The 19,228-nt window shown below is 40.3% G+C and overlaps 3 protein-coding genes across 9 annotated transcripts in view; 2 read left to right on the top strand and 1 right to left on the bottom strand.

The window, feature by feature from the left end:
- pbx1b (pre-B-cell leukemia homeobox 1b) overlaps positions 1-3,878 on the top strand; it is an 86,686-nt gene extending 82,808 nt beyond the window's left edge. For 2 of the 4 annotated variants that reach the window (XM_029686534.2, XM_029686535.2), the window contains one exon: positions 432-3,878. In XM_029686534.2, coding sequence (XP_029542394.1) covers positions 432-524 — 93 coding nt within the window. In that variant the 3' untranslated portion in view covers positions 525-3,878. The remainder of the gene's footprint in view (positions 1-431) is intronic. The other 2 variants (XM_029686537.2, XM_029686538.2) reach the window with 1 other exon arrangement.
- A 9,458-nt stretch (positions 3,879-13,336) lies between these two features.
- Positions 13,337-16,029, bottom strand: LOC115145194 (mediator of RNA polymerase II transcription subunit 8-like). The gene is made up of 7 exons (XM_029686543.2): positions 15,938-16,029; positions 15,621-15,742; positions 15,141-15,285; positions 14,816-14,956; positions 14,212-14,299; positions 13,805-14,041; positions 13,337-13,536 (listed from the first exon to the last, which is right to left on the bottom strand). Exons 1-7 carry the CDS (start codon positions 15,941-15,943, stop codon positions 13,469-13,471), a joined length of 807 nt encoding a protein of 268 aa, XP_029542403.1. The 5' UTR covers positions 15,944-16,029; the 3' UTR covers positions 13,337-13,468.
- Positions 16,030-16,096: 67 nt separating this feature from the next.
- The window catches only part of szt2 (SZT2 subunit of KICSTOR complex), a 110,822-nt gene continuing 107,690 nt past the window's right edge, over positions 16,097-19,228 (top strand). For all 4 annotated transcript variants that reach the window (XM_029686539.2, XM_029686542.2, XM_029686540.2 and 1 more), the window contains exons 1-3: positions 16,097-16,420; positions 17,032-17,157; positions 17,461-17,634. In XM_029686539.2, coding sequence (XP_029542399.1) covers positions 16,397-16,420; positions 17,032-17,157; positions 17,461-17,634 — 324 coding nt within the window. In that variant the 5' untranslated portion in view covers positions 16,097-16,396. The remainder of the gene's footprint in view (positions 16,421-17,031; positions 17,158-17,460; positions 17,635-19,228) is intronic.

The following is a 19,228-nucleotide window of genomic DNA, read 5'->3' on the forward strand; positions in this document are numbered from 1 at the left end:
CATTGCATGTGATCTGAGAGGTACATATATGTGATTTACAGAATTTTCAGTTGCTTTAAACAAGTACAATTTTTGTGACAATTCTGTTCTGAAATATGAGGTCTAGGTTACTGTAATTTGAGTGAATCAGATCTTCGTCCAATACAGATTTGGCTTGAGGCTTTAGTGGAATGTTGGTTTTGTTGTTTTGGGGTTGTTCTAGCATTAGTAAAGCTCATACCGTACCTACTACACGTGTCCCCAGGACTTCCCAGATATGGAATTCAGTACTGCAGATAAGGTGATATTATAAACGAATTGAACTGTATAATGAATATGTACTCTGAAAGAGAAGAGAAAAAAAGAAGAAGCAAAGACAGGGTATAATTAGTGTCCTTATGCCTGGGCTCATAATTCCTCCCTCCATTCTGTCTCTCCTGTCTCTCTCTCAGGCAAACGGAGGCTGGCAGGATGCTACCACCCCCTCATCAGTGACATCCCCCACAGAAGGACCCGGAAGTGTTCACTCGGACACGTCCAACTGATCCCTCCACCCTTCTCCTCCACCACCGTCCAGACAGCCCCAACCTCCACCCTCGATCATCTAGCCAGCCAGCCCCCCTCCCCATCAGCACTGGAGGTGACACACTAGACTCGTCACAGAGCAGGAGACCTCTCTCTACGGGTGGGGACTACAGAATGAAACACCATCACCACCACCAGACAGTTCTTTACAACCAATCATGACACAGTCAGTCAGTCAGTAGCCTGAGTAGGGCTCTTTTCTTCCACCTATCTACAACCCCCTCACTGTTTGTTTGTACAGTTTTCTTTGCCATATATCCATGTTGCCTCATTGTGTGATCATCTGACTTATAACACAGTAGGAAAACAGTTACAACACGTGTATACAGTATCTTGTAGATTTAAATGCTTTTCACACTACCTCTATTGAAAATAACAAGAAAACAACAACAACAACAACGGGACATCTTCTAAATAAGCTTTGTTTTTTGTTGTTGTAATTACTGGTATTGACAGTAGCTCTCAATCTCCTCTTGTCCTGTCTCAAGGCTTGTTTTTAAGGACAGTTTTGCCTTTGTGACAAGTTTCACCCTATATAATTACTTAATTCACAACATCAAATAAATTCTATTAAAATTGTCCAGTGCCAAAGTTCAACACAGGAGATGAATTTGTATAATATGAATTGTGCTTGTAAATAAAACATCCCTCTGACATTTCATATGAAAAATGGTTCATTACTGTATTTAATTACATTTCATGTTAGTAGAGTATCAACAGGGTGCTTTGAAAAGGAGATTCAACCTTTCCTCCTCATTTTAAGCATTCCGTTTCAGAGCTTCTTCATTGGCCAATAAGACATTAAACATTTTTACTGCAAGAATGGTAGCCTATGTTTTCTGCTCATACTGAATGCAGCATAGCATGAGTGATGAACAATGCACAAGCAAACATTATGAGAGTAACAGTATGCTCCAGAATAAATGGAAGAGACTGTTTGGAAGGTCAGAAGGGAATGGATCGTGGTGATTCTAGCTACTGGAATTCTAATAAATTCACTGCTCTTGAAATATTGTTTGTAGTGTGCACTGCATCCAGAGACCATTGACCCTCAGAGTTTAAAATCTACCCAGAACACTTAATCAATGAGTACATTAGCATCAATTATAATAAGCCAATATGTCTTTAAGCACAGTGACTTACAGTGATTACCCTGGGTAACACTTATATTTGTCAAAGAGAAGAAAACAGTACAGAGAACACACATTAATGATAGTTGTACTCTATTCTATACAGTCTACATATACGGAACATATGGTGTGTATACATACTGTACACACACATACACTAACAGTATCACCATCAATGTACATCAGTGTTATCGTAATAGCCAAATACTGCTGGTAACCAAAATCACTTGTTTAAGTGCAACAAAAAAAGCATTTTTAATGTAGATTTTAATTCTGATTTTGTGGTATAATGTTGTAGTAATTGAAGACACGACTACACATGATGAAATATCTCTCAAAATTACCGTCTTTGTTTGGTGTTTTTGGTGCTAGTTAGCTCTTTCATTTCCTATTTCTCAGTAGTATATTACTGTCCATTTATTATTGTCACCCGGTTTGAATTTCTCCATTCAACCTCATCACTCATATCATCCTGTTTTTACATTTTGGTTATCAAAGTTGGTCTCTATTCACTCTTATGTTTCAGCATCCTCCTAGCATATGGCGCCAGTCTAAATTACGCAAATAAAAAATACCAACATTTTAATTAGATTTATTAATTTTGTTGTATTTGATTTTAGCTACAGTATTTATTTACACACAAATAGATATTGCCTTCTTGGGCATTTTAACATATCCACCATACTATTACGTAGATACCAAAAAATAACTACAAAAGCTTCAGCTCTATACATTGGGATCAGCTTGACCAACTCGACTTTCTTTGATTTGTAAAATTGTGTATTAACTGAAGTACTCCACGTGCATCTCATAGGAATGTTCAGCTACTCTTTCTGTACTCAGAACACCAAAATGCAGTCCGAACACAGTAGTGTTTGTTTATAGAAATGAAATGGAAAAGACTAACCCTGATGGCACACAGACATGTGGGATATATGTTCTCCCGTTGTGAATAAATACATTTGGCTACTGTTTTACTTGTCTTTCGCTTGGTTACAGGAGTTACAGTACGTTCTATTTTCTTTTCTTGCTAGCATAATGTGAATTAGCCCAAGAATGCTCTATGTATGTAGATGTGCACCTTTATTCTTGTTTTTCGTTTTTTGGGGGGATTTTGGGGGGAATTGGGAAATGTTTGACAGAGACAGACAGACAGACAGACAGTAGGACACAGTTCCTTTCATATTACGGATATAATCCGCTCACTGGTTCACTTTGTACTTTCTAAAGCATTGACACAAAAGCGTGTTTCTAGAAATGGGTACTGTCTTGTTAATGAAAGGTGATGTGAAAGGTTTGTGTGAACACAATCTCGTGACAGTGTTTTTAGCCCAACTAAATCCATGGTAATAGATATACACATTATATAGTATTTCAAATCATAACCAACATCTGTATAGATAACTACAGTACCACACAGCTGAATCCACCATAGACTGCATATCCCAGAACTTAGTTCTTCCTTCACAAACTACATTTTATATTCGATGTACTTGTTGGAGACGTGGACGTGTACTATGATGAGTGAAGCAAAATCTTGTTCTTTTTTTTATAACTACAAATGGCTTAATTTGCTCCCACATCTGATAGTCCAGTTGACGGACAACACATAGGTACACTATGAGTGGAGTATGTTTGAGTGGTCTTTCGATACAGATTTTAGCCATGTGGCAAGCAGAACAGTAGCTTTTGTGATGCGTTGCCCGTAAAATAAGTAAACGTTACTCTACTTTTCACATTGCCTTTCCAGTATCATCATTATTATTGAAAGCTTCATGTAATGATGCTTTTAGTTTTTGGATATAAAAGGGAGAGAAAAAATAACTATAAAAAAGAAAGAAGAAACTGAAAAATTTGTAAAACATCAAATGTTTTCTTTGTGGCATGTCTTTTGTTCTTTAATAAAATATCGTACTGCAGTGTTTTTGAATGTTACTTATTTTTTATAAAGATTTCAGAGTGAAATCATGGATCCTTTTCTTGACAGGTTTGACATTTTAAGATCTCTCTGCATATGTAAAAATAAAAAATAAAATAAAAAGTATACCATTGGAAACTGCAAAACTACTCCGATTTAAAACCTGTTTTCTGTGGAGAAATAAATAGCTAACAAGGTGTAGGTTTTATGGTCTCTTTCTTTGTACTGTTAATGCATATTCCAAATAAATTGTTTCTTTTGTTGCATACTTTTGTATTGTCCTCATTGGTTTTCCTTGTCACACACATACTATGGAGATTTCCATACATTCAAATAATTTATTCAGCCCTGTCCCGTAGCTTTATAACAAAACCAAGTAGTGGGGATGCAACTGACTGAAAAACAAATCAAGGATTGTGAATTTAAGACACATAAGACTTCAGTAACAGGGTCAGGGTCATAAGTTACTGTAGGACACAAGTTTACACGTCTCAGACTTGTCAGTCCTTCACCTCTGGATAGGATCGCACATCACACTTCAAAAACATGCTTAAGCATTGGGGGCATTTTCTCACTGTTGACATAACGCCAGAGCTGGGGTGAGCTGGAGAGGGTGTGAAGGGGACATTTTCTCAGTTTTCTAAGTGAGTGAAAGCTGTGTGCTTACAGCAAGCAGACAGACGCCCCCGGTTCCCCCTCCTAGCTCCTACCTCCCACACATAGCAGAGGGGAGGAGGGGGGGGATAAGGAACTAGGAAAGGTTTCCAAAACGATCAGAGAGCAGCCAAATCACAGAGCGTGACGGAGACTGTGGGAGTGACATATGCAAACATGATCAAATATAATTACATGGGGATGTCTCCTTGTTTCTATCAAAGGGTTTCTTGTCGGCTCTGTTAGGAGGATGAAAGAGAGGAACTGTTGGATGTGTACTGTATGCTTTAATATATTCACCATGGCTTTACAAACCAAAAAGGTATTGTGAGTTTAATTACTGTACGTTGCTCTCTTGAAAAGGCATAAATCCCATACTGAGTAGAAAATCAGTTGCACTTACTATTCAAGTGCTTTAATCATCAGCAAAACAACCTGGTTAATGAGTTTCACCTGTACCTTGCTGCCCATTCAAACACTTGTCGTGAATTCACTGTACTGTAAGCTATCCTACTGAATGCACAGAGCAATTGGGGATGCACAGCACTCTACACCATGCATGTAGCAATATTATATATTCTGTGGTAATGGGTTATATTTTTCTTATAAATATGCAATACGCATAATCCCTTTAACATGCTTTGGTTTTTAGGTGGTATTTAGTATGTCAATATTGATCTACGAGGGGAAGCCGCTTGTTCTATGTCTTGTACTTGGGCAAATTAAAGGGACATATATTTTAAAAAGCTCTGGCATTTCTCTAGTTCTATCAATACACACTCCTTTTTCCAGCTGCACTTCATGAATAAATTACTTCTCAAACATAAATTGTTTTTGCCATATTGGCTGTTTTAGATGCGTCTTTTTGAAAGGTCAGCAGCCAAGGGACCGGTGTCTGAGAAACAAATTAAGTTAGGAAGAAGACCGATGACAACCAAAGTGGTGGTGTTTATTGCTGGCCACTATTTGTAGTCCCTCACAATCCATATTTTTCATTTGTGCTTGATTTTGTGTTTGTTTTCTGCTATAGTATCCAATAACACACATTTGTTGAGCATAAGCTGTCTCAGTGCTAATACATAGCTTATGTCATATCTATACTTTCAACCTAATGCATCTCGCACACAAATCCCTTGCCAATGCCCATACTGTATCAATGGCAACACAATGCATAATGTACACCCCCCCATATCAAGTTTAGTGTTATTCACAGTGTGCGTAAAGAAAACCAATGCCTGCCAGCACAATACACATACACTGTAGAAATACAATAAATACAATAACCATCATAAAAAAAAATCATGAGGGAATGGCTATGGAAGCAGAGACATGGCAGGGTCTGAGGGGCTGTGGTCTGATTGCAGGGGCTGAAGGGTTGTGGTCCTGGGGGGGGGGGGGGGGGGGATTATGGAGGTCCCTCACTCCCTCATTCGAGGAGATCGCTAAGGGAAGGACCTCTCTGCGTCCTACTGGGCAGAGAATGATGATGGGCAGTGGGAATGGAGGATCGACACCTCATGGTGAGGGAGATACTGCAGTCTCGACTGAGGGAGGGTTGGGGTCAATGCCATTTCAATTCAGGAAGTAAAGTGAGATTCAAATGTTTACCTCTTGAATAGACTGGACTGAAATGGATGGAACTCTGGTCTAAGTGTGTGTCTATTTGTATTGGTTTTCAGTTTGGCAAAGTCACTTGAGCAAAATGTTGTTGGAAGGAATGCATGCGTTTCTTCTTACCTTTGCATTGCCACCCACAGATCTGTAATGAATTCTTCTGATCCTCTGGTGCTGGAAGTTTCATAAAGGAGACATGTTCGAAACGATTTTACAAATCAGTGTCATCATGGTCTTTCATGTCTTAAACCGTGTAATAATTTTACATTTGGGAGATATGGTCCATTTTCTAGTGTGGGAGTTTGATGTTGTAGGCTATAATGTTGCTTTATAATGTTAGCCTAAAGCTTTCTTAATGAGCCAGATATGGACCTTATCATCTTCTTCCAAAAAATGTAGAGCCTATATTTCCCTCGAAAACTGTGCCCAAAGACATTATTTCAAGAGAATTCAAAGCCAAAGACAACCCATCTTGGAATATAAATCCAAAACAAACTGAGAAATGCTAAACATGATCCTCTCTAGATGATCCGGGACATATATATACTGGTATTACAATCACCTTGCATTCAAATCCAGAACCAAGACTCTCTTGCTGGGCTACATACAGTGCCTTGCAAAAGTATTCACCCCCTTGGCATTTTTCCTATTTTGCAGCTTTACAACCTGTAGTTTAAATTGATTTGATTTGGATTTCATGCAATGGACATACACAAAATAGTCCAAATTGGTGAAGTGTAATAAAAAACGGAAAAAAGGTGCATGCATATGTATTCACCCCCTTTGCTATGAATCGCCTAAATAAGACCTGGTGCAACCATTTACCTTCAGAAGTCACATAATTAGTTGAATAAAGTCCACGTGTGCAATCTAAGTGTCACATGATCTGTCACATGATCTCAGTATATACAGTGGGGCAAAAAAGTATTTAGTCAGCCACCAATTGTGCAAGTTCTCCCACTTAAAAAGATGAGAGAGGCCTGTAATTTTCATCATAGGTACACTTCAACTATGACAGACGAAATGAGAAAAAAAATCCAGAAAATCACATTGTAGGATTTTTAATGAATTTATTTGCAAATTATGGTGAAAAATAAGTATTTGGTCACCTACAAACAAGCAAGATTTCTGGCTCTCACAGACCTGTAACTTCTTCTTTAAGAGGCTCCTCTGTCCTCCACTCGTTACCTGTATTAATGGCACCTCTTTGAACTTGTTATCAGTATAAAAGACACCTGCCCACAACCTCAAACAGCCATACTCCAAACTCCACTATGGCCAAGACCAAAGAGCTGTCAAAGGACACCAGAAACAAAATTGTAGACCTGCACCAGGCTGGGAAGACTGGATCTGCAATAGGTAAGCAGCTTGGTTTGAATAAATCAACTGTGGGAGCAATTCTTAGGAAATGGAAGACATACAAGACCACTGATAATCTCCCTCGATCTGGGGCTCCACGCAAGATCTCACCCCGTGGGGTCAAAATGATCACAAGAACGGTGAGCAAAAATCCCAGAACCACACGGGGGGACCTAGTGAATGACCTGCAGAGAGCTGGGACCAGAGTAACAAACGCCTACTATCAGTAACACACTACGCCGCCAGGGACTCAAATCCTGCAGTGCCAAATCCTGCAGTCCCCCTGCTTAAGCCAGTACATGTCCAGGCCCATCTGAAGTTTTCTAGAGAGCATTTGGATGATCCAGAAGAAGATTGGGAGAATGTCATATGGTCAGATGAAACCAAAATATAACTTTTTGGTAAAAACTCAACTTGTCGTGTTTGGAGGACGAAGAATGCTGAGTTGCATCCAAAGAACACCATACCTACTGTGAAGCATGGGGGTGGAAACATCATGCTTTGGGGCTGTTTTTCTGCAAAGGGACCAGGACGACTGATCCTTGTAAAGGAAAGAATGAATGGGGCCATGTATCGTGAGATTTTGAGTGAAAACCTCCTTCCATCAGCAAGGGCATTGAAGATGAAACGTGGCTGGGTCTTTCAGCATGACAATGATCCCAAACACGCCCGGGCAACGAAGGAGTGGCTTCGTAAGAAGCATTTCAAGGTCCTGGAGTGGCCTAGCCAGTCTTCAGATCTCAACCCCATCGAAAATCTTTGGAGAGATTTGAAAGTCCGTGTTGCCCAGCAACAGCCCCAAAACATCACTGCTCTAGAGGAAATCTGCATGGAGGAATGGGCAAAAATACCAGCAACAGTGTGTGAAAACCTCGTGAAGACTTACAGAAAACGTTTGACCTCTGTCATTACCAACAAAGGGTATATAACAAAGTATTGAGATAAACTTTCGTTATTGACCAAATACTTATTTTCCACCATAATTTGCAAATAAATAGCATTAAAAATCCTACAATGTGATTTTCTGGATTTTATTCCCTCATTTTGTCTGTCATAGTTGAAGTGTACCTATGATGAAAATTACAGGCCTCTCATCTTTTTAAGTGGGAGAACTTGCACAATTGGTGGCTGACGAAATACTTTTTTGCCCCACTGTATACCCCACTGTATACTACTTCTGAAAGGCCCCAGCGTCTGCAACACCACTAAGCAAGGGGCATCACCAAGAATGCAGCACCTTGAACACCAAGGAGCTCTCCAAACAGGTCAAGGACAAAGTTGTGGAGAAGTACAGATCAGGGTTGGGTTATAAAAAATATCTGAAACTTTGAACATCCCACGCAGCACCATTGGGCGGCAGGGTAGCCTAGTGGTTAGAGTGTTGGACTAGTAACCGCAAGGTTGTAAGTTCAAACCCCCGAGCTGACAAGGTACAAATCTGTCGTTCTGCCCCTGAACAGGCAGTTAACCCACTGTTCATAGGCCGTCATTGAAAATAAGAATTTGTTCTTAACTGACTTGCCTAGTTAAATAAAGGTTAAAATAAAAAAATATATTTTTTATCCATTATAAAAAAAATTGAAAGAATATGGCACCACAACAAACCTGCCAATAGAGGGCCGCCCACCAAAACTCATGGACCAGGCAAGGAGGGCATTAATATGAGAGGCAACAAAGAGACCAAAGATAACCCTGAAGGATCTGCAAAGCTCCACAGCGGAGATCGGAGTAACTGTCCATAGGACCACTTTAAGCCGAACACTCCACAGAGCTTAGCTTTACAGAAGAGTGGCCAGAAAAAAGCCACTGCTTAAAGAAAAAAATAAGCAAACACGTTTGGTGTTTGCCAAAAGGCATGTGGGAGACTCCCCAAATATATGGAAGAATGTCCTCTGGTCAGATGAGACTAAAATTAGCTTTTTGGCCATCAAGGAAAATGCTATGTCTGGCGTAAACCCAACACCTCCCATCACCCTGAGAACACCATCCCCACAGTGAAGCACGGTGGTGGCAGCATCATGCTGTGGGCATGTTTTTCATCGGCAGGGACTGGGAAACTGGTCAGAATTGAAGGATGGCGCTAAATACAGGGAAATCCTTGAGGGAAACCTGTTTGTCTTCCAGAGATTTGAGACTGGGACGGAGGTTCACCTTCCAGCAGGACAATGACCCTAAGCATACTGCTAAAGCAACACTTGAGTGGTTTAAGGGGAAACATTTAAATGTCTTGGAATGGCCTAGTCAAAGCCCAGACCTCAATCCAATTGAGAATCTGTGGTATTACTTAAAGATTGCTGTACAACAGCGGAACCCATCCAACTTGAAGGAGCTGGAGCAGTTTTGCCTTGAAGAATGGGCAAAAATCCCAGTGGCTGGATGTGCTAATCTTATAGAGACATACCCCTAGAGACGTGCAGCTGTAATTGCTGCAAAAGGTGGCTCTACAAAGTATTGACTTTGGGTGGATGAAAAGTTATGCACTCTCAAGTTTTCGTTTAAAAAAAAATCTTATTTTTTGTTTGTTTCACAATAAAAAATATTTTGCATCTTCAAAGTGGTAGGCGTGTTGTGTAAATCAAATGATACAAACCCCCAAAATCCATTTTAATTCCAGGTTGTAAGGCAACAAAAATGCCTTCATATCTACAAAGGTGTTTTTGGGGGAAACTGTGATTTTTAGAGAGGAACTTGGATGGGTAGGAAGCTGTCACATTGAGTTTCCCTGCCGTCCCAAGTATCATACCACAGAATGTCTCCTACCCCTCATTTAGTCTGTAGGAGAGATGCTCTATTTGTGTCTGTATATATTTATGCACAAAACTCAGGGAGAAAAATATGCAATTATCACCAAATTAAAATATGTAAGTGTCATGATAATTGTCAGAGAAAAGGCAACACGAACTCTAAAAAGTGAGCATAGCCTTGCTATTGAGAAAGGCCGCCGTAGGCAGACATGGCTCTCAAGAGAAGAAAGGCTATGTGCTCACTGCCCACAAAATGAGGTGGAAACTGAGCTGCACTTCCTAACCTCCTGCCCAATGTATGACCATATTAGAGAGACATATTTCCCTCAGATTACACAGATCCACAAAGAATTCGAAAACAAATCCAATTTTGATAAACTCCCATATCTACTGGGTGAAATTCCACAGTGTGCCATCACAGCAAGATTTGTGACCTGTTTCCACGAGAAAAGGACAACCAGTGAAGAACAAAAACCATTGTAAATACAACCCATATGTATGCTTATTTATTTTATCTTGTGTCCTTTAACCATTTGTACATTGTTAAAACACTGTATATATATAATATGACATTTGTAATGTCTTTATTGTTTTGAAACTTCTGTATGTGTAATGTTTACTGTTAAATTTTGTTTATTTCACTTTTGTATATTATCTACCTCACTTGCTTTGGCAATGTTAACACATGTTTCCCATGCCAATAAAGCCCTTGAATTGAGTGTACATCTGGACCATGAACGTGCACTCTAAAGACTGAAGGAACTACTGTAGGTTGTAGAACGTTGCCTGATTCTGCTGTGAAACACCGCTGACCCCTTATGGTCAGTTAGGGCAGACTAATCCAAAGGGATACGGCCTATAAGATTTACATAAGAGCTACAGTACTAGAGAGAACAGGCTACTGTTAAGTGCCATTCAGTGATGTCCTGAAGCTCATTGTATCCTAGAAAAGGTAAAACACTTAAAAATAATTTCCAGATCTCACCTGATCATTTTAGATAAGAATCAAGCTGTAAACACGTGTTCTGATGATGATTCTGAATCACATGGAGTATGTGAATGAGAGGAAGCATAAGACAATTATGAATCCCCAACCAATTAATAGGAGAATGATAAGAACAATGCAGCCTCTCTCTAAATTCACCACAAGACCAGTTCACTGCTTATTTATCAAAGGAAGGCACTTCTGGTACACCTTGCAATTCGTCTCCTGACAAATGTTCTATACACATTATTATCTAAATATTTAGTAGGACAATTAATCTATTCACATATTATCATCCAGTAAGTGCTAATTGAATGTGCGTAGAGGTCAGCCCAACCCCCAACCTGCTTATTTATCACCGCGCTTCCCAAGGATTTAAAAAAAGGGGGAGGGGTAAAGAAAAGAAGAGAAAGTGCAACATACATTGCCTTCAGAAAGTATTCATACCTTTGTCAAGTTGGTTGATGTACAATGCTATAAAGCCATTTTAAAGTCATGCCATAGATTATCAAGCTGATTTAACTCGGTAACGGTAACTAGGCCACTCAGGAACATTCAACGTCGCCTGGGTACGCAACTTTAGTGTATATTTGGCCTTGTGTTTTGGGTTATTGTCCTGTTAAAAAGTGAATTTGTCTCCCAGTCTGTTGGAAAGCAGACTGAACCATGTTTTCCTCTAGGATTTTGCAGGTGCTTAGCTTTATTCAGTTACTTTTTTTTTTACGACTAAAGACTCCCTAGTCCTTGCCAATGACAGGTATACCCATAGTCATCATTGGCCTCATGGTGACATCCCTGAGTGGTTTCCTTCCTCTCCAGCAACTGAGTTAGGAAGGATGCCTGCAAATGTGTAGTGACTGGTGAATTGATACACCACCCAAAGTGTAATTAATAACTTCACCATTTAAAAAAAAAACTTCACCATGCTTAAAGGGATATTCAATGTCTGTTCTTTTTCAAATTTTACCCATAGCTGCCCTTCTTTCCAAGGCATTGCAAAACCTCACTGTTCTTTGTGGTTGAATCTGTATTTGAAATTCACTATAATTATATGTGTAGGGCAGAGATGAGGTAGTTATTCAAAAATCATGTTAAACACGATTATTGAACACAGAGTGAGTCCATGCAACGTATGTGACTTGTTAATCACATTTATATTTTTTTACTCAAGAACTTATGTAAGCTTGCCATAACAAAGGGGTTGAATATCTATTGACTCAATTTCAGCTTTTCATATTTATTAATTTGTAAACATTTCTAAAAACATAATTCAACTTTGACATTATGGGGTAGTGTGTAGGCCAGTGACAATTCTGTGAGAAAGGGGTGTGAATACTTTGTGTTTTTTTACATTAGCCTCACGTCAACCGGAAACATTTCCTTTATTGAATCAAGAATTGCAGCCCTAATTTACCTTAATATAAAGAGTAGCAAAATAAGCCTGTTCAGAGGTAGGTCAATAGGACATAGGCAGATGGACATTCTACTGGCTATGAAGTCTATTGTTTTTAAGACATCTATAGACAGCTAGAAGATGCACAGGTTCAGACTGTCTCAGCAGACGCTCCTCTCATACCAGGGCATGGTGGATGACACAGTGAGACGGCGGCCCGGCAGAGGACAGAAGGCGTATGTGTGTGTAGGACAGAGGGTGTATGTGTGTGTGTCACTGTGTGTTTGTATGTAGGTCACCCAGCGACCTGTGTCGTATCTGGTGACAGGCACAGCGGTCATTGTGCCTGTGCCGTGGTGTCGCCCGCCCAGCGGGAGGTGGGATAGGGATTAGAGTGGACAGACCACGGTGGGGCACAGAGGCCTCCCCCACACGTCAGCGTCAACTTTCTCATCTCCTCCCTTAACGACTTTGACGTTATCAGGCCAGGCAGTGCAATGTCCAGCTGCATTACTCTCACCGGCCCTACATTATTCATAACGGCCACAATGTAGGCAGAGTGTAGGGAGGGATAGGAAGCGGTGTGAGGGTTCAAAAGACTGGACAGACAACATGGTGAAGCAGTTCAAATATAAGGTCTGAAATATAATGCCTGTTCTCTGACTGACACTAAACTCCACACTTGTGTTATATATTTTGAAAGACATCGCTCAACATGTCTGTGATTACACATTTTCTTTGTGTGGTAAATTAACATTGTGGGTTATCTGGATGAAGGTAAATCGGAAAATAAAGAGCTAATATTCCCTTTATTCATCATTAATATAAAATCTTATTTTTTAGATTCTCCTGCAACAATTATCAAGTTCTCAAAATGTCTTGTCCCTCTAATATAAAATGGAAAGACCATGCCATCTAGTGTTCACAAATTGAAGCACATATATCCGTTTCACTACATTCACCGACACTGTATGATGCCTTCTTTTCAAATGGATTTATTTAATCAAAAGATAAAACACAGCATATATCAATATGAAAATTGTCATTGCTTTACGTCACTCTCTCATCATCCTGAATACTTTATCAGTATGGGATAGAGAGAGAATCTTATCGGTTGTAAGGATGCATTGAGGAGGCAGCCTTGATGTTTGTCTTGATGTTGCTTGGCATTTTCCCTGAAAATCAAAACAATTGAATAATAATAAAAAGGTCAGTTTACAGAGCAGTCCTTTGATCAATGCCTTTAGGGCCGGGTCCCCAGATACACGCTAAGCAAAGATCTCTATTTAGTTATTTTTAGTCCAGGACTAGGTATAATCTGTGTCTGAGCAACCAACTGCCTTTATTATACAAGTCTATATAACCTTGATTAAGGGCCTTCAAATGAATACAAGACTTTAAAGTAATAGCAAAGCCAGATGATGATATTCAGGCGCATCATACCTGCTTGTCCCTGTTGCTGAGGAGCACCAGGCCCCATGCCTTGCTGCGGTCCTGAACCCCCACCAATGGTAACTTGCTGTAAGGTGGGACCTCCACTCATCATGGATCCTTGTCCTGGGTGACCAGGGGCAACGGGCCCAGGGGGCCTGCACTTCGAAAGCCCCTTGCCAAAGCCCACCGCTGCCACCAGTGCATTGGTGTCAGCGGTGTTGAATGATGGTTTGTTTTGCCGTATAGCTGAAACAGAGAGTAGAGTGCATAAGTATCAACTCCATAACATGGATCTTTGGTTAGACAGTGTGTACATTGAGTACATTAGTATCAATAGCAACTCCATAACACAGTTCTTAGGTTAGCTTGTTTAAATGTTCAGGTAAAAAAAAGTTATCTTGGTTCAATCAGTGTACCTGCACTTTCTGCATCCCTGTCATCGCGAGGATTGTTCAGTTTCTCCAGTAGATTTGAGCATAGCTTATTCAGTGTCTGGATTTGTTTCTGTTGTGGGAGAAACAAGGGATTATTTTGTTACTCATTGCTTCCAAATATAGTTGTGGGATAAAAAGGTTACAATGTGCATTACATGACAAGCACCATTGTCTCTTCCCACCACACACCATGGTCATGTTCATTATGTAATAAATGTATTGTACTGTAAGCTCACTCCACAGCTTGAACTGTATCCACTTGCTTCGCCAAATTGGTACATTTTCAGTGGTACAACTGACTAACAGCGTTGTCAAGCGGGCAGATGACTCTGGTATGAGCTGTTGTACGGCACTGTACCGAGACGAAGTGAAGCTGCTAAGCAAGCATATTGAGGCCCGTCACACTTGCTTGAAGTGGCCTCAATATTTTCTTGTCTTATTGTCCTTTCCAACAAATGGTGGATGTACAACTTCACTCAGTAGTAAGAAAAGGATACAGGTTGCCTTATGTGAACCAGGGACCTACTCTCCTCACACAGCTGCCATAAAGAACGTGTGTGTTTAGATAAAGACCATGTCTGTTTACCTGTGCCACCTCAGGTCCTATCCGGGCAGCTTCTGCACTCAGCTGTTTCTCCTGCTCCTCCACCTCGGGATCAGGCTTGGTGCGCAGGTGATCTGGCACAATCTCATGGCTGAACACGGGCACACGCTGCTCTGTCAGTTTCTGGAGAGTGGGCGCAGTGTATATGGATGTAAGCAAAGACTAGGGTAACGGTATCTGTAAGGTCATCCTCCTCTAGCCTGGTTAAACCAGAATCAATGCTATTCTCACCATTGTTTCACTTAGTGAACACAGTATTCAGTCTGGTTTAATCAGGCTAATCCGTATCCACATAAAATATACTCACAGCTAGTTCCTCATCCCTGTCTGGAGACAACAGAAGGGGGATGATGACCTGCTGACGGAAAGATGGTGTCTTCTCATTCCTCAACAGTTTATTGATGGTATTCAACTGACCGGACAGGAGGGCAAAGTTGTCCAACACTGAGGGCCTGTTGTCCAAGTTGTTCAATTACAGAGACACAACAACTTCATGAATTAGCTAGAAGAGTATATTCACTTTCAATGATATGTATTTATCCAAATAGCTCGTTAGCTAGCCAAGTCTTACATATTGGTTTAAGTGATGTAATTCCAAAAGCAACACTAGGACCTTAGTTTGCTTTCTCCAAACTCAGCATTTATACACACCACGCGGTGGAAATTTGTTTGAAAGAGAACCCAATGGGTGTATGGGCTTGGGTTTTCGAGAGTTGGCTAACTAACTCATAATTTGAAAGTGTTGCATGCGCAATGCTGTCTAAAGTTAGCTCGTCACTTAAGTTACCATGTCAGTCGTTCATACTCGTTTTCCAACTTGTAGATGAAACTGTGAAGAGCGTTTTTGAGATGAGCCACGCGGGAAATAAGGGATTCCACGGATGCTTCCAGTAATTTTTCTTCCCGTTGCTTGATATAAACAATTAAAGAGACATTTGATTAGCTAACTAACGTTTCCTTTTTACCTAAAGTAGCAGAGTAATTGGATAATGTGAGCTGAATCAAACGAAATATTTAACCTGCGATGGTGATTTTTATTCAATGGATTTAATTTCAAACAACTGACTGCTTAGGAATTTAACATTTGTAGAAAACGCACTTTACCTGCATTTTATCCGCCTCTCGTTATGGTAACTAGCTAGCCAGCTAAAAAGAAAGAAAGAATCTTAACCGGAAGTAAACAATGAGCGCAACAGTGCGCATGTTCCGTTGAGAATCATTTTGCTGTATGTTCCACACCTTTATACTGAAGTCGCCACATAATCCTGTCTTTGAGTCATCATGCCGTGAAATATTCAATAATATATGCTATAACGCTTATCTGCACGCATTATTTTCAGAAAGCTGGTCATATTGGAATCAAAATAAAATAGAACTACAAAACCTTCGAAGCCTAGCTGTGTTGTTCCGTCCAGGTCACGTGCTTCTTAACCAAATAAACAAAATACAACGTTAGCCAGCAATCGTGCATGAAAACGAACTGAACAAGTCGTTATATGTCAGCCAGGGACTGAAAATATCGTCGGAGCTTTCACAGAACCTGCTAGTTATGCCATACAAGGCATGGCAGAGAGACAGGACAATGAGGTAATTTACTGAGGTTCATGGTTTTGTAGCCCTGACCTGTCACTATAGCGCTAGCTTGTTATGCTAGCTATAGCTAACTTCTCCAAGTAAAACAGCTAGCAGAGCAACGCTAATTTTAGTTGGCGTGTAGCAAACCGCTCGCGTCTGAACTGAGCATACCAAAGATACTGCAACGTTACATATGCTGTAAAATACAGCATATGACAGGCCATACAGGCCATATTTAGCTATAGCCAAGTTGTTTTGCCAGTGTCATGCCGTGCATCCCATGAGTCAAATTGGGATCAGAATGCTGCTCATTAAGCTTTGCAATGATGTCACACAGCGTAATGGCATATGATACTTTACACCCAGAATATGCTAAATGTTTAATGTTGTCAATGTATTGTGGTAAAGCATTGCTTACGGACATAAATAAAGTGTATCTTCTTGCTAAGACAATATTGAACAAAAGGTACAGTGACAGGATAGTCCTTCCTTTGCAGATGCAGTCTGCGACCTCAGTATCCATTAAAAGTTCATCAAGATATTTGCAGAAACCTGCTTGGGTGATCAGGCTCTGTCATTCCTTTCAGGAGAATACTATATGTTTGAATATTCTCTTTCTTCAGGTGGAGGAGGCAGACCAGGTGTACCTGCTGATGAAGGAGGAGTACCGTATCTCACGAAATGTACGTCTGGCCTGGTTCCTGGGCAAGCTTAACCAGGTCATCTGGCCAGCCCCAAAGTCTGAACTGGTGGGTTAATTAGCTCTACTGGAGGAGATGTAGCCTGCTCCTAGATCTGTTGTGCTGTCTCGTCAATGACCACGACCAAAGGGGTTGGAAAAACAGCATAAATAGATCTGGGACCAGCCCAGAGGAGATGGTTGAATCACAATTTTTATAGTTATGATGTACTGATGTTCCCGCATGGTCCATATATACTGAATCGATGTGTCACTTCAAGTTGCTTTTGATGAAACTTAGCATCTGCTCAATGACCATATATCCGTTGGGTTGTTGTTGATGAGGATTGTTGTGGTTCCACCTACTGTGCAGCTGAACTCTGAGAATGAGCTGGACCTGCTCAGCATCTTGCCGAAGGGATGGCAGCCAGACTTTCCCACCTCCACCATACCCTACCTGCTGGTACCTTCCACTCGGGTCACCTTCCTGGCCCGCAGGTACCGCTTCATCATCGAGCTGGACCTCAGCCCCTCCACTGGGATCGTGGTGAGTAAAAGAGGCTTCTTCAACAAGTTACAAACTAGGCTACTAAACACAATCTAGGCTACTTGGGTTAACACAGAAACCTAATGGAGCAGGTTTTCCATTAGTCCGCAATTGCCGGCTTTTGTACCCCCCCCCCCAAAAAAAGAAAAGAAAGCATTTTTATAAAACTGTGGTTGGCCAAAATGACCAGGTTGGAAATACCAGTTGTTCATAGTTGGAAATACCAGTTGATGGAAATGCATCAATACCGTCATGCTTATCTGTCATGGTTAATTTGCATAATATAGTGGAATTAAATTGCTGTGTATATTTTCGTTAATCATCATGTAGCCCATCTTAATTATCCAACACAACTATCACAAACATACAACATACAGAGCCTATTTTGGGCGGGATTTCTCCTGCAGCTCCTCAGCTGGCTTTTGTAAGCCCATTCATTGCGCAACAATTCTAAATGCCATCGTGTGGTAAAATCGGTTTCTGCACGATTTAAAAGAGCTAGGCCTACTATCATTAGCCTAATTGAAGCGCGCCTCACATTCAAGTACAGGCAACAGACTATCAGTGCGTCACCACCACTTTACAATATGAGCTGGAGGCAGTATGCATTTTGAAAACATAGACCTACTTAATTGTTTCAAACCTGAATGTTTTACATCATGAGGCGTGTCTTACCTTGCTTCAAAGTAGCCTACAGACAAATCCAACCATGGAAACGTGGAGGCAATTATTTTATAAAGACTTCATAGGTGCATGAGTTTCAAGTTTTTGGTAGCTTACAATTTATCCAACCATTTGTACCCATCTGTGTGCCAGTAATGATTTTCGTATGTGCATTTCCATGGAAGAGTTTTTCATTTTAATAAAAACATTTTTGTTTCTTAAAATCATTGTCACGTGGTTAATCATAAAAATGGTATAGATCTAAAAGTTAAAATTCAACTATTGCGAGAGCACCAGCCTCTGCCACATTGACACGTTGACACACCGTGATCCATTGGCGGCTAAAGAAATTAGCGCATGGAACTCATAGCCTATAGGCTAATGCAGCAGTAGGCATGTAACTTAATTGTCAATTAAGTCCAAATACATAAAGCTGACAAATAGAAATGGTAGAAAATAATATGATAAATTCAGGTTCTTTCAATTGCATACCTCTCTACTCAGCCTGTCTGCCTCCCTTTCTGTAGGTGTTGAGCTACTCTATTTATCAATTCCCAATTACATATGTACTGCTGGTGACATACAGTACCAGTCAAAAGTTTGGACACAGCTACTCATTCCAGGGTTTGTCTTTATTTGTAATAAAGACAATACAGTAATAATAGTTAATACAGTAAAACTATGAAATAACACATATGGAATTATGTAGTAACCAAAAAAGTGTTAAACAAATCACAATATATTTTATATATTTGAGATTCTTCAAAGTAGCCACCCTTTGCCTTGATGACAGCTTTGCACACTCTTGGCATTCTCTCAACCAGCTTCATGAATGTATTTCAGTTAACAGGTGTGCCTTGTTAATATGTGGAATTTCTTTCCTTTATGAGTTTGAGCCAATCAGTCGTGTTGTGACAAGGTAGTGGTGGTA

The sequence above is a fragment of the Oncorhynchus nerka genome, linkage group LG17 (genome assembly GCF_034236695.1).
Source record: "Oncorhynchus nerka isolate Pitt River linkage group LG17, Oner_Uvic_2.0, whole genome shotgun sequence".
Taxonomy (NCBI): Eukaryota; Metazoa; Chordata; class Actinopteri; order Salmoniformes; family Salmonidae; genus Oncorhynchus; species Oncorhynchus nerka.

Bases quoted from the DNA above. Each gene is read 5' to 3' on its own strand.
- LOC115145194 (XM_029686543.2), bottom strand. The intron at 15,286-15,620 runs GTAACTTAAGTG...CTTGGACAACAG, and splicing joins GAGTATGAACGACTGACATG to GCCCTCAGTGTTGGACAACT. The intron at 14,042-14,211 runs GTACACTGATTG...TCTCTGTTTCAG, and splicing joins CAGGGATGCAGAAAGTGCAG to CTATACGGCAAAACAAACCA.